At 34.8% G+C, this 15498-nt stretch overlaps 2 protein-coding genes across 5 annotated transcripts in view; one reads left to right on the top strand and one right to left on the bottom strand.

Annotated features, from left to right (window-relative positions):
• The first annotated feature begins 1277 nt into the window (after positions 1-1277).
• On the top strand, positions 1278-9800 carry LOC128175281 (trans-L-3-hydroxyproline dehydratase-like). Its single transcript, XM_052840793.1, has 4 exons — positions 1278-1832; positions 5419-5571; positions 8299-8426; positions 9025-9800. The coding sequence occupies exons 1-4, from the start codon at positions 1367-1369 to the stop codon at positions 9283-9285; spliced, it is 1008 nt and encodes a 335-aa protein (XP_052696753.1). The 5' UTR covers positions 1278-1366; the 3' UTR covers positions 9286-9800.
• Positions 9801-11742: 1942 nt separating this feature from the next.
• Positions 11743-15498, bottom strand: part of LOC128175438 (sodium/calcium exchanger 3-like) — a 39944-nt gene continuing 36188 nt past the window's right edge. For all 4 annotated transcript variants that reach the window (XM_052841061.1, XM_052841062.1, XM_052841063.1 and 1 more), the window contains one exon: positions 11743-15343. In XM_052841061.1, the coding sequence (XP_052697021.1) occupies positions 14973-15343 (371 nt within the window). In that variant the 3' untranslated portion in view covers positions 11743-14972. The remainder of the gene's footprint in view (positions 15344-15498) is intronic.

Raw genomic sequence — 15498 nt, 5'->3', positions numbered from 1 at the left:
AGAGAGAGAGAGAGAGAGAGAGAGAGAGAGAGAGAGAGAGAGAGAGAGAGAGAGAGAGAGAGATATTTCATAGTGTTTTATAGTGTTCAGGAAATCAATATATAAGCAACCTACATGTATGTCAATAAACGCATGTATTCATGCATGCGTTTATCTATATAATTATGTAAATAAATACTAATCAGTCCTCATTTTAAAGCCATGTAGAATAACGTTTGTGCATTGCTAAGTAAATGTTGTGTGCATACAGTCAAGGAGATGGCGACATTTCTTTGATGCCGGCAAAGCGACCGAGTGAACTCTAATGCAGTCGTACTGCAAGGAAGCTTCGGCGGCATTTCTTTGATGCTGGCGATGCGACGAGCGTCTGAATTAAGCCAACTGCTGACAGAAACGAGCTCTATATTTGTACTAAAAAAGCTGTTATTATCTTTATTTATTATAAAAATAAAACAGAAAACAATAAAAACCATCATTTTAAAGATAAAATCATTAAACAAAAAACCAAATTAGGGAAGAAATATAATCGGCACTTGGGGACGGAACCCGGGTCGCCTGGGCACAAGTCCACCACTCTAACGACTGAGCTACGCGGACCCTCGCTTCAGAACTTTTGAGCTCAAAATCTCGGGAATGCATGGATCGATTTAAAAACAAATTTCATATTCTGAAGTGTTTTAAGTGTCTCTATCGAATAAAAACATAAATAAAATTCAAGTTTAAAAAATTGAAAAATTAAGGTTTTTCATTTCCTTCCGGTGACGACCGGAAGTGACGGCGGACGTTCGGATGTGCAAAGGGCACTGCGGCCGTTCACTCTCTACCATCTCTGAAAATTTGAAGGTTCTATCTTAAATACTTTTTGAGAAAAATCGTGAACAAGCAAAAACGTAAAAACTTTTATATCTCGGTACCGGAAGTGACGACCAAAAAAAGCTCGTGTAATTTTCTTACAAATTTTGTCATGAATAGGATCTGAAAATTTTATGAAAATCGGCTGAAGCATTTTTGAGAAAACGTGGGAGAAAAAAAAAAGAATAATAATAATAATAGAGGAAAAGAATCAAAGCAATAACAGTAAGGTCTTCCGTTGGAAACGGAAGACCTTAATAATAAGAAACATTACAATCACTATAAGGTCTTCCGTTGGAAACGGAAGACCTTAATAATACAAAAGAGGAAGAAGAAGAAGACACAGTCATTAGGGGAAACGTTTAGTGTTAGACTATCGGAAACCCATGTTGCCAGGATATATGTTTTAGCTAAAAGTACTTTACTTACTTAAAGGTTCTTTCCGTTCAGTGACGGATGCAGGCGAAATCCGTGAAAAGATGCTATACCTCATTGTTATCTTGTTATCGTAACAATGCCTTTAACACCCCCCGTGAAAATCTCCACAACGGAAATGCATACAGGTGGAGAACCCTGTCGAATTGTAGAAAGTGGACTCCCTGTGTTGCAGGGTGCGACTTTGCTGGATAAAATAAACTACATGAGAAACAACCTGGACGAATACAGAAGACTTTTGATGTGGGAACCACGAGGTCATTCCGATATGTTTGGAATGCTGCTCGTGACACCAGATATTGAATCCTGCGATTTTGCCTGTATTTTCATCCACAATGAAGGTTATTCCACAATGTGTGGCCATGCTTTAATAGCTTTTGGACGTTATGCTATAGAAAAGGGACTCGTTAAAACGATCACTTCACCGGAGACCCGAGTGAACATCCAGTGTCCGTGTGGTCCCGTGACTGCTTACGTCACATATGACGGCAAGAGCACCGGTGCCGTCAGATTCCAAAGTGTTCCGTGTTTTGTCTTCAAAACGGGTAAAAGTCCATGCTCATTTCCTCTTCTGATTACTAGTAATCAATGCATTTTCAAGTTGCTTTTAAATACTTTCTAAAATATGTTATTTAATATATGATTATTTAAATAACAATTAAGGTAGTGACCTTCACTTCTGTTTAGAATAAATCAGGAATTTTTTTTTATGTAAAGTCGCGTCAAAATATAGTTTCGCAGGGCGTGCATAAATTTTGTAAATTCAAAGATTGTGTTCAAATGATAAAGCTATATTGAAATGTTGTTAACTATTATTCATGGTAAAGTAACAAAAATATATGTTAAAGTGACACGGTGACTCAAAATGGATGTTTTAATTTTTTATTATGACAACGGAAATTAGGAGATATATACGAAATTTCATCTTACGGAAGGTGTCTCGCATTATAAGTCATCACCTATTAATTTACAAGTCATTAAAACTCATCCGGAAATTGCACTTGTAAACAAACCGAGTTGTTTTGGACATTGATATTAGTGTCACCTGATTGCGATTGCTGTCTAGAAAAATAGTTTTGGTGATATATAAAAAATGAAAACCGTGTAAAAACTGGATAATTGCTAAATCATTGGTTTGGGCGTTTATATGTCCCTTTAAAATATAGTACAGCAGATTTCTGCGATAGAACAGCGTCATTTTCCCGCCAAATGCTGACCAAAAATGAGGCCTAACTGAAAACGGCTATTAAATTTCTAATGATAAAGAGACAAAAAATGTTTATTTAAAATATAATTATAGATGTCTTTATATGATGAAGTTACAATTTTATAAAACAACTTTTGAGATTTTTACCATTTTCTAGAATCATTCCTATTTAGTTAAAAGCGTGAATCTTTGTGTTGTCATGTATTGTGAGGAAAGTTCTTCAACTTTAGATTATTGGAGTGTCAATGATACATTTTTCTGTGTAAAAATTATTCATTCTGGCCAACAAGAATTATTAAATGTCTTTGTACCGTAACCAACCATGCAGAGTTTCATACGTCTTGCAAACACAGATGTGCGCACTGTTTGCTAGTGACGCAAGACTGGTGACCGTATTTGCTACGGACCTGAAGAACTATATACACCAGTTTTTCTTCACAAGTTCAGTGTTTTTCACTTAGAGATCAGCTGAGCGCAGTGAAAAAAATTTCAGAGTCAAATATCTTGGATATGGGGTAACCCATGCATATCTATTCTTGTAAAATAAGTTGCTTTATTGATAGATAGAGTTGCTGTTTTAGATTACAACATTCGTATAAACACACTGGCCACTGAAACAGTTATTTCATCGCTTTTAAAATGATTATTCAAAAGACGCGATTTTAACCAATACAATGAAGATGGGGGAATAAGATGACGCAAATGCCCATTCGGTTTAGTAGTGAAATACAATTTTGAATTTATTTTTTTCAAAATGAAATCTATTCAAATATATTATAATACAAGTTTGCAAAAGCATCATTTCTAACTATATTCAGTTTATAATATATTAAACAAAAGATAAGAAAAATAAATGTTGCCAGAAATTTTTGCGGCATCGAACCCATAACATAATCAAAGTACTGAGAGTACTGAAAGACGGGGTCTTTGAAAGTTTGAATTTGTAATTGTCCTGGATTTCCTCGAATATGCTTCCAAAATTTAGGAGTTTGAATTAGTTGTTACAATCTATGTTAATTCGGCTTTTTTGCAATTGTCTGATACTTTGTCTAAATTTTACTCAATCCCGGCCTTCATAATTGTAGAAAATTGACACAACGATATATTATGTAAAATAAGACCCCAAGGAAAAATTTTAAAAATTACTACTAACCGGGAAAATCAAACAACTATATTAAAGTAGATAATTTGAATCATTAGATTTATTCAATTTTGTGATCCAAGAACTTTGACATTAAAAAGATTTGTCACGGTCGTCATTTTGATTTTTAAGACCGACTTATCTGACACGATTTTCTTCATTTGCGATTCATGCAAAATTATTAGCTAAAAATAAATCCGTTCGCCAATTCTACTTTTTTGTGTAAACTCATGCATCAACTACACGAATTACGATATAACCGTTCCTTTCATTAAAATCATACTCCGAAAATCAGAGACATAAGTAACAGAGATTGTCAACTCAACCATTAGCGTGTAAATGTTACGGAAACTCTTTATTTAGTTTTTAAATTACTTTTTTAAACTTATTGACTTTTCACAAAGTAATGGTAATGCATTACTTTACTCATGTAATGGTAATCTAATGCATTACTTCAAGAAAATTAAGTAATGGTAATTGTAATTTAATGCCCTAATTCATGAAGTAATGGTAATGTAATGCATTGTTTTACAATGTAATTCACCCCAAGCCTGATTCCAACTAAGCCGGAAAACATGAACATTAACATTTAACTTGGTTCTTCAATCGATAAGATTGTGTATATTATATGATGTATAAGTCTTCCAAAATGTATAATCTATTATAGATTATGCTTACAATGCATTGTTTAAAATTTAAATTCAGTTTAATCAACTTAAGAGCCAGCGAACGAGAGGGCAAATTCAGACTTGTTTTTATTTTCTTTGTACAAAATTCCTTTAGAGACGAACAGCAGTCATACCGCAAGTAGACTGGAAGCCAATGAAACACCTATTTAATTTGTTAAACATCTGTGTATAACCCGTCCCGATTTTAACGTCAGCTTACGCATGAAGTTTGGTAGTATTCAGGTGAAAGATTGTCAAAATAAGATTCAGAATTTTTCAAAAATGGCACATTGCGTTTGGGAACTTTAATTTCGATTCCACCATCAACCTCTTCTATTGATTAATGAGCTCGTACACCAACTGAATCGTCAACGGCGCTGTGCTTTCCAGTTACGTAACTCATTCCACATTTGAACCCGAGCAAGAATATTTTGATCAATAAAACTATTTGTTTATCTTCTAAATAGAACTTTGTTTATACACAGAGGACTTTAAAAGTTTTAATGCGTGTTTTTATAATACATATTTACTGAAATGCATGAAAACTTTCTGCACTATTTTCAGATTTGTAAGGACAGCTTAGGTCAGGTACTCTAACCACCAGTTCAGACACAACAAAGTAGGATGTTTAAATATTATGTGTGACTTTGACCACGAATTTACGGACTTGTATTATTTTTTGAAAACGTTCAAGTGTTGAGATACAAAATGATATTTTTAATGTATAGTGGGTCATCTCTCCATGTTTTTGTTGATTGAAATCGGTTTGTTTCCCAATAGTCCTTATTTAGACTATGAGAAAAATATGGAGCACAGACCCACTCTATAAAAGAAAATGTCTTAAAGTTCTAAAAAATGACAGTATTTGCAGGTTTTGATACGTATGCGCCTGTTTGAGTCAACATATTCCAAGTATTGAACATGTTTATAGGTTAAAAATTAATGATATGTTAAATGTATATTGTTTAAATGATTTATTAAAAAAATTAATATCAGATTTATTGATATCTTAATTTTTCAGTAGCTTGTCCGACCGTGTATGGGCATTTTACACGCTTTATCCACCCATCTTCTTTCTATAAAAAGCTTTTACATCGGATATCTAAATTTTACAGACTTGGATGTAGAGGTCCCTGGCTATGGTCAGATTACGGTGGACATTGTTTATGGAGGCGCTTTCTACGCTATTGTACCTGCCGGACAGTACGGACTGGACATAAGAGAATCTAAGGTGTCAGATCTAAGGGAGGCTGCTGGCGCCACAACAGGTAACGAAGTCTTCCAATGTTTGGTTTAAACATTAGGAGGCGCTAAAAGAGAAACAAAATTCTCTATTGCTGGCTCGAGCCATCGATACAGGCCATCAGTTAGCACTAGTACTATGACTATGATAGGTCACACAGCTTTCCAACGTCTAATTAAGGTCATCTCTACGTATGTACAAAGTTTTGTTTACACCATCAGAGAGAGCAAAAATTGACAACAACATACTCTAAAGTTTGATTTAGACCAAACAAGACAATTATTCTTTCGAAGTGGGAAAAGGATTAGCAAATAGCATTCCAACCCCGGATATGCACTACTAGTATCCATGTTTGTAAGAAATATGATATCAAAAATGTGTCCAGCATGGACTCACCTTGAAAGCTATTCGAATTGGTAAATACGAAGAAATTTTCATCAGTATTTTGGCAGAATTGGTTGTAGATTAACAACAGATAATCAAAGCTAATATTGAAATATATGTTACCATCCAGTAACTACCGGGAAATTATGCTCTTGTCAGTGCCAGGCAAGGTCCTTAACAGGATACTGCAAAGCAGTCGACCTAAAACTCCGTAATCAGCAGGCTGGATTTAGAGGCAACAGATAGCTAGCCTGCGTATTATAACTGAGCAATCACTGGAGTGGAAGTCCCCGCTTTATGTCATCTTCATCGCATATGAGAAGGCGTTTGACAGTATGAACAGAGAGACTCTCTGGAAGATGCTGAGGCACTATGGAGTACCCGAGAAACATGTCTCCATAATTCGTTACACATACCAAGGCATGAAATGTAGAGTTACCCATGCTGGCCAGATGTATGACAGTTTCGAAGTCAAACAAGAGTTCGTCAAGGATGTTTGCTGTCGCCATTTCTCTTCCTTCTGGTTATTGAGACAGGAATGATGGAATACAGTGGACACTCCTGACACAACTTGACGACCTAGGCTTTGCTGATGATCTAGCTTTCCTTTCACATAAACACAATCAGATGCAAAACAAGACATCTCGCCTGGCAACTACATCAGCAGGAATTGGATCAAGAACAACCGGAATAGAATAGAATTGATGAAGATAAACACCACTGCCAAGATACCAGTTACATTTGGTGATAAGTCCATCAAAGAGGTTTAATCGTTCATCTACCTTGGGAGTGTGGTGGACAGACTGGGTGGTACAGACTCTGACATCAAGTCAAGAATCGGCAAGGCGAGAACTGCATTTTCCAGATTTAAAAAATGGGCCTCTAATATCATCCGCATTACTACGAAGCTGCAAACGTTAAGTCCATCCTACTGAATGGAGCGGAGACCCGGAAGACTATTAAAGCATCCGTGCAGTGGATCTAGACCTTCTATAACACCTGTCTCAGGCGCATTTTCAACATCAAATGGCCTTAAATGATCCCAAATGAAGACCTGTGGAGGAAAGCAGGACAAAAACCAGTGGAGATGCAAATAAGACGTTTAAAGTGGGGCTTGACAAACCGTGAGGAATCCACCATCCATCATTACACGCAATGCTTCTATCTGGAATCCCCAGAGCAAGAGGAAGAGGGAACGTATATGAAAATCCTGCAGGTGGAATGTAGAGGTAGAGCTATAGGCAATAGATATGACCTGAAACAGTGCCGCCAGAGCAGCCCATAAGCGAAGGACTTTATAATGGCCTATGTTCCTCACGGAACGATAAGCCTACGTAAGTGATTAACATTTAATTTCATAATGTTATTTTTTCATAATTACTCAACTCCGGTAAGCGGGCCTGAGTCTTGGCTACCTGAGGGGCCTGGAATTTAATTTTTCCCATTGAATGGAGAAATTGAATCTGCAATGGAAATTTGGTAACCTGGAACATGCCCGGTTTTGATTTGAATGTTATTCTTCATGCATGATAACACCATTGGTACAATAAGAAACAAAAAACGCTGAGACTTACTAGACTTGGAAATTAATATATATCGACCAAAGCAATGTTGTCAGTGTTTATGAGAAATTTCCTAGCTGTTAATTGATCTGCCCAAACCCCAGTGTCTTAAAGAATAAGCACTTTTATCAAAAATATATTATATATCTTCGTATATCTAGACCCTATAATTCTGGCCAGGATATGACTGCTCAGTGATTCTGGAAAGTTGGACCTCCACCGTAGGCCACCGTAGGAAGCACAACTGTCGGTAAAGATTTAGGGTATCATTATCAGACAAAGATAGTTCTGGAAATGGTAAACGCCCATGTATTGGTCGAAAAATATAAGCCATATCCTTTCATTCTGCTTGTGTAACTTTGATCGGGTAGTAATAGTCCGATCCATACTTTGCAAAATGTGTTTCCCTTTGCGGGTCAACCCAAAGATCCAGAGAAAAACCCAACTTTCCCCTTCTTTATGCAATCCAATATTTTGGCACCTGATGATTTTTTTTTAATTATTCCCTCGATGGGTGGGATGCCCCAACCGGACCATCAGATGACACAATGAAAACGGATCTTGCTGTGCTGGGATTTGATGGAGGGATCTGATGTCCAGGGTCTGGGTCAAATGATAGAACTAACAATGTATGCATGGGTGCAACCTGTTGCAGTGCATGCATACATGCTGAAATGGAACATTTCGATTTGGGACAGAAACCATTGAAATTATAATGGATTTTATGTTTATTTCAATATAAAACCTACCTCTTTATTCTACTATGTGGAAATTAAGAAAATACCAGACTATGTATGTATTTACAGATATTTTGAGGAAACAATTAAAGTTGTCCCATCCAGACACAGAAGGCGTGTCGCATCTCTTTGGTACAATTATGACGGACGGAAATGACGAAATCACAGATACCATTTGTGTCTTCGCAGAACGCGAGGTAGGCCATGGATATGTAGGATTCCATTTAGAAACCATGAAAAATTCTAAAAATTTTAGAACTAATTTAGAGAGGTCTATTATTTATCCCAAGATAACTCTTTAAACTTGATATTATAACGGATGTTTACACTGGGACGTTTGAACATAATCAAAGATTTATCCCGCAACATCCTTTAAAAATGCATAGAAATGTTTTAGTCATAAAACAAAACTGGTGATCGCCATCTTTCTCTTTTGTTTTAAATCATTATTCATCATTTTAACATTAATTTCACAAATCAAGAGCATTGTTTATTTGACAGTTTTTCGTTTTGGAATTAATAATAATTAGTGTATGTGTAATAGATTGTCATTTTGGATTTTTATAGTCTGTCTCTCATTTTTCCAATAAAAAACGACATAATAAAACTGTACATTGTTCTTATTTTGTTGCATATGGCTGAATTCCTTCACATACTAGAATTAATATTAGTCCTCTCATCTTATGTTGTAAATTGACAACATTATAGCAATAGAATGACAAGGATAATCTTAATTGTGATCCATATAGAGTTGGTTTGGAAAAAATAATTATAACTGTACATATGGTTTAACAGGTCGATAGGTCACCATGTGGGTCAGGGACATCGTCCAGAATTGCTCTACAGTACTTCAAGAACAAGGTCAAGGTTAACCAATCAAGGACGTTCAGAGGTCCTTCTGGAGACGTGTTTAGTGCAAAGGTCGTCAAAGAGGTCAACTGTGGAAAATACCGAGCTGTTGTCACTGAAGTCAAAGGTCAAGGTTACTTCTGTGGAAATTCTACTTTCACCTTGGAAGAAAACGATGTCACCGGAAGAGGGTTTCTTTTACAGTAGCATCCCTGCAGTTAGACTTGCGTGTTATACATATATAGACTATATTAACCGTTTTCCAAGTTTATGCTACTTAAATGTCTTCAGTTATCCAATAGTTTATTAAAACTTTTTTTTTTATCCCTGTATTGTTTACTATGTATATTTTATACTGAAAATTATCGTCAGTTGGAATTGGACCTTCAGTGCAATAAATCCAAAACTCATGGAAAAGTATTTCCAATTGCATCTATAGCGCGTGTTGGCTTGTTAGAAGTCTTACAAATCTGGGTCCAAGAACAAAGGATAAATAAATTGTTGGTCTAGTCATTGGTCTCAATGGGGAAAGCGTCCCGTATTAGCTGTCTAGGAAGTTTTCATTAGTGAAGTCAGTGTCTTTTATTTAACAAGAACTAAAATTTTTGGAAAGAACCAAATATTGTGTGAATACAAATAGGCGAATAGTAACTAAAATATACTTTTCTCCTACTGTAAATGTATGACTTACTCTGTCCATCCTCCTCTCATTGCATACTTCAAATTCCTCCTGCCTCTAATTTCTTCTACAGTGAAATATTTGAAAAGTGGAAAATTTGATCTTTTTAAATGAATAGGCATAAACTTTAACGGATACATGTTGTTGAAACAGTTATTTTTTATACAAACCAACGGACACTTTCTGTTGGATTTCTTTATTTTTGGATTCTCGAAAAAGAGGAAATTATATGATTTTTTTATTCGAAGGAATAATGGTTATGTTAATGTACACTACAAAAGTATTGTACATATTCGAGCATTCAAAACCATCGCTTTTTGGCATCATCATGTCCTATAAGTTTGGTTTCCTCATTTGGCACATGTTGACTGCAGCAGAACTCGCTGCTCTACAGCAAATTACATTTACCAAGGATGTTTGTTCATAACAACAACTATGGTGGCAAAGAACAACATCGTGGCTCACAATCGGGATCTCACCGTCAGTAGATATCTAAAGACCGACACTACCGACCGTGGGCGTTTCCAAGATCATACACCATAAAACGGTACTAGTTATGAACCATGGATAACTAGGTTATCTAAAATCAAATGAGTTAACTCTTTTACGGGAACAAAAGAACAAACAAAATAAAAAAAAAAAATAGAATTAATTAAAGCCTTTTCAATCTTCACCCGGCCACTCTTTCAAAGTTCCATTATAATCTTGAAACTATTTCAAATTCATTTTTGGGGAATTTTGAAGAAACAATACCGGTATATGCATAATGAATGAAATGTCCTTATTGAACCTGGCATATTTATTTAAAAATAAAATCTGCCTTTTTTCCTTGGTTGATACATAGCAACAATGTATTTCCAAACATTTAAAGAAGCAATTGGAGTTGTCCCACCCAGAGACGGAGGGTGTGTCGTTCGTGTACGGTACGATTCTGACGGACGGAAACGACGACTACTCAGAGGAAATCACAGACACCATGTGTGTTTATATGCAGAACGAGAGGTAGGTGAAATAACCTTTGGAGAAGTCTTTACATGTTTTGTAAGAACGAAGAAAGATTCTGAGGTCTACATGTCTTTATTTTGAGCGAATATCAAAAAGTTTAACAGAAAGGTCAGTAATGCCAAAATGTCTCATAAAATGATATATTAAAACGGATATTCACATACGATTCTTTGAATATAATCAAATACTAAACCTAAAACATTCTTTTAAAAGCATAGAAATGTTGAAAAGTACCATACACATATTTGTCGTCACCCTACAAGATTCATAATTAATTTAAAGTTTCAGTATTTTTTCTAAATCATTATTGATTATTGTAACATATCAGGATCAATGTACCCCCCCCCCCCCCCTTATTTTAGAATGAATAACAAATACGTAGTGTGCAAAACATTTTTGAATTTCGCAGTTACTATTCCAATTTTCCAATATGAAACAAAACATAACCGTACATTGTCTGAATTTTGTACGGTCAACTATACTTTTGTGGTTGGTCTTATAGCTGAATTACTTTACACACGAGAATTAGCTCTCTCATGGTATTTTGTAAACTGAGATACAATGTATATTTTTAGCAAAAGACTTCAAAACGATAACCTTGTCGTGATCTATCAAGTCTTAACGGTGTTGTTTCGGTAAATATGACACCAACAGATCGGATTTTACAGGTCGATAGGTCACCATGTGGGTCAGGGACATCATCCAGAATTGCTCTTCAGTACTTCAAGAACAAGGTCAAGGTCAACCAATCAAGGGCATTCAGAGGTCATTCTGTTTACTGCAAAGGTCGCCAGAGGTCATCTATGTCGGGCACACCAAGCTGTTTTAATGTTTTAACTGAAGTCAAAGGTTAAGGTTACCTGTGTGGAAATTCCACATTCCTCTTGAAAGATTTGTTTGTAGCACACTGGCGGAAATTTCGTTAGTCTTCCATGTGAAAGATTTAAATGTTTATTAATATAAAATCAAATACACTGATCTATCTTATTCAACCCTTTATTCAAATGACAACCAAACTTTGAAACAATATATCTATTGAATGCAAAAACAACACAATACCTAAACATGGAAAATAAATAACTGGAATGGGGTCCAACAAGGAAGCAAACTGTTTCACTGCTCTTTTCCATAAAGGAAATATCTAATGCAAAACCAGAGCTACATTTCTGAGGATTGTATTGAACGGGTTCATCACACTAATGTAAAATTAATCATGAGGTTTTGTAAATGACATGCAGAAATAATAGATTTTTATATACAACTATCAAATAAATCAAATAAATAAATAAATACCTCCATACATTAAACTTTTATAAATAATAAGTTGATTTAGATATTCACTTCCAGTTTCAAACAATTTTTTTTTTTCAACTGTTTACAATAATTTAAAAAAATGTATGTTAGTATCACAGAAAAAAAGGTTCTTAAAAGTAACAGATCTCATATATTCAACAAAACATATATGGATATAAACTTCTTACCACTAACATGAATTCATTAAATTCTAAAAAGTCATGTTAACACAGATCATGATGAGTAAAAAACAAACTAATTGATACATCTCCAATGTTTTATCTATTAACTTCTCAATATGGGTCACACCACTTGTAACCCTTGATCTCCTTGGCAACCAATGGTAACATACCAAGCCATTATGGTAACCAATGGTGATGGGAATGTAGGTCAGACTTGGAATAATGATGTTTTCACAAAGCATGGGGAGAAGAAACAATTGGAGACAGAAGGTTTGGTGGTACATTGTATAAAATGACAAGAAAATAAACAAGTCGTCTCTTATTGGTTAGCAAAGAAGGGTACAAATTAAATGAGACAATCTTCACACATCAAAGGATTTCAAATAGATGCTATATGATTTCATTCAAACACACATACACGTCTTGATAAGAAACTTATTCTTATTCCAAATGAATAATTCACATGTGCACATCTGCACCAATATCCAGATAAAATTGGGAAAACAAAACCACATCTAGGCCATAGTAAGTCTTGTTGGCTTGTTTGGTATTCCATGGCATAATATTTTACTAGAATTGATTAAAAGTTTATGTCAACTTTGATTTTTTAAAGACATAAAGCCAGTAGGCCAATTCCTTCAATGGCCACATAGGTACTCTTTCAAATTAAATCATTAATTAATGAGCCACAAAGGTACTCTTTCAAATTAAATCATTAATTAATAGGTAAATGTGTATACATTTATATGTATTTGGGGGGTGGGGAAGGGGTTGGTTGATGTACCAAAACAAAAATTCTGTATTTATTAACACAAAACAAAATCTGTTAACATATATGACAGATACCAATATTAAAAAACAAGTAATCTATTCAACAAAAGAAATCAAGAAACAGAACTGCATGATACACATGCATGCATACAAAATAAAAATAATCTACGGACAAAAGGTTTTCAATCAGAAGAAAAAACATCAGCATGATGTTCATGAATATCAATGCTAACAAAATAACGATTTGCTATATTTCATGTTTTGGAAAGGGATTGGTGATTATATATCAAATTCCCTCCATAAATGCCCTAGGAGTCAAAAAAGTAGTTCATGAAATATCATTCTATTATAACATAACAAACAACTCATACATAATTCTTAATTATGAGCAAAAACATTTATATCTTCATTGGCCTATTAATTAAATGAAATGCTTAATAATTATGAGCAATTTTGAATTGATAACCTTAACAGTTATATTAATCTAAAATTTGGTTTAATACAATGACAGCTGCAGTATGTGATCAACAAAAACCGTTTTGATTTCTTTATACATTGACAGAATGAGTCATAAAAATGGTTACGTTTTAAAACATATGCATATCTAAGGTTTTTATTTAATAAATAATATATACTAATTTGAAATCTTGAATTTAAAAAACAACAACAGACTTATAATGATAAATGCATAACTGGGAGGGGTGCATTGTCAATACATGTAACTGGATAATAAAAACAAAGCTTTGACTTCTGTACACCCCTCATCTGGTCAAACCTAGTCCTAGTTCATATTGAGACACGCCATACACATTATTCTCCAATACAACTAGAAATAGTTAGAGGTTGGTGTGTGCATACCTGTACTACATTTAAAATAACTTGCATCAAAAAAATCCAATCAAGCAGTAACCCTCGTTCTCTTGGCTTACACTGCTAAGCACTACCACCAGAAGAGATCAAGCACACAGTCAAAATCTAAGGTAACTCAAATCAAAGTATTTTGTGTCTGCATCTATAGCTGCTAACTTAAGGTTTGACATACCAAACTTCTGAGAATATGTGTGTGAGATTCATGGGTCAGTTTGTTATATAAGCTCAATTTGCAAACCAAAATATTGAGTAAACAACATAAATAACATGCACAAAAGAGGTAGAAGGTTTGTCATGTGTATGTCACATTCTCAACACGGGCATCTTAAAATCTACAACCAATAAATGATGTGTTTTGGGGCTTTTAACAAAATAATGTACATATATCATAGAAAGAACATGTCAAATGAATGAAAGTTTGCAGAGGATTTTGTTTCTTGATGGAAAGTACATATCAAAACAATTGGTTTACCATATACAAGATTGCATCATATACCTGGTATTTTTCAAATATATGTACATGTAAAACCTCCAAAAAATCCCCCCAACTTTCAATAAGATAGAAACTATGCATAAACATGTCTATACATTTGTATATCAAGACATTTTGATATCTTTAAAAAAAGTTCATTAAACAAAAATGATTGCAATGGCAGGTAATTTGGGCTGTGTTCTGTCAATTTTCTATCAAAATTGATTTTTCTTTGGATTTTGCCCCTTGGTACAAATGACATTGTGCATATAGAGGAAACTTAACTTGGCACCACTTTTATAACCATGTGATCATAATTTTCATCAAACAGGAAATTCCCATACAGTCTTTCTTAAGGTCTCACAGATTAAATGTGGTTGATTTTGAGTTTTATAGATACTCTTAAAGATTATACGATCACACCATCTCTAGACAGTGTTGAATGATTGCATAGACAATACCAATAAAAAACAAAAACAAAATAAAAAGAAAGTCATATTGAGCATACCCTTCTGCAACTCAAATTCTCAAAGGTTTCTTTAAGTCCTGCTAAATCATAGGATGGTAGTAAGAGCAAAAGGTATATAGCTCAATCAAGTGTTAGTGGCCGTGAAGAGTCTCTTTAGATTGATGGAATGACACAATAGGCGACCAACGCTGACATAATAATATAGAACAACCATAGAAACACGAAGAATACGACTGTGACTATTCGCAGCTTGAATGGACCGCCCAGCTCGCCTCCGAACTTCCTACGCACCACAATGACCGTACAGCATACTACTGCCTCAATGCAGAAAACAGTGACCGAAAGAGCCAGCGAGCCTGGGTCAACTTCAAATGAGTTTCCCTGGATTGCATGGTAGACGGCAGCGATTGTCCAAGCCAACCCAATGCCAAGGAATACATTGACGGCATTACTTCCTGTTACATTTCCAATGGAGGAGTCAGCATACCTATCATTGACAGCAGCTACTTTGCTGGCAAATGTATCTGAAATAACCATCAAATAGACTCATTTTAACTTCATTATAAATGTCCAAGGAAAAAATAAAACAATTTTGAAAAATCTCTTTTTTCTCCCATTATCAATGGAGTAAGATTGGTTTGTCCAGTGTGGAATAGCAGTGTGTGGTTTTCTGTCTTAT

Source organism: Crassostrea angulata, chromosome 3 (assembly GCF_025612915.1).
Source record: "Crassostrea angulata isolate pt1a10 chromosome 3, ASM2561291v2, whole genome shotgun sequence".
Lineage (NCBI taxonomy): Eukaryota > Metazoa > Mollusca > Bivalvia > Ostreida > Ostreidae > Magallana > Magallana angulata.
The sequence above is the reverse complement of the archived record's forward strand: the minus strand, read 5'-3'. Positions and strand labels throughout refer to the sequence as shown.

Excerpts from the sequence above, each read along its gene's own strand:
- LOC128175281 (XM_052840793.1), top strand. The coding sequence starts at position 1,367 with ATGCCTTTAACACCCCCCGTGAAAATCTCCACAACGGAAATGCATACA. Across the intron at positions 1,833-5,418 it reads GTGTTTTGTCTTCAAAACGG|ACTTGGATGTAGAGGTCCCT; the intron begins GTAAAAGTCCAT and ends TAAATTTTACAG. Across the intron at positions 5,572-8,298 it reads GGCTGCTGGCGCCACAACAG|ATATTTTGAGGAAACAATTA; the intron begins GTAACGAAGTCT and ends ATGTATTTACAG.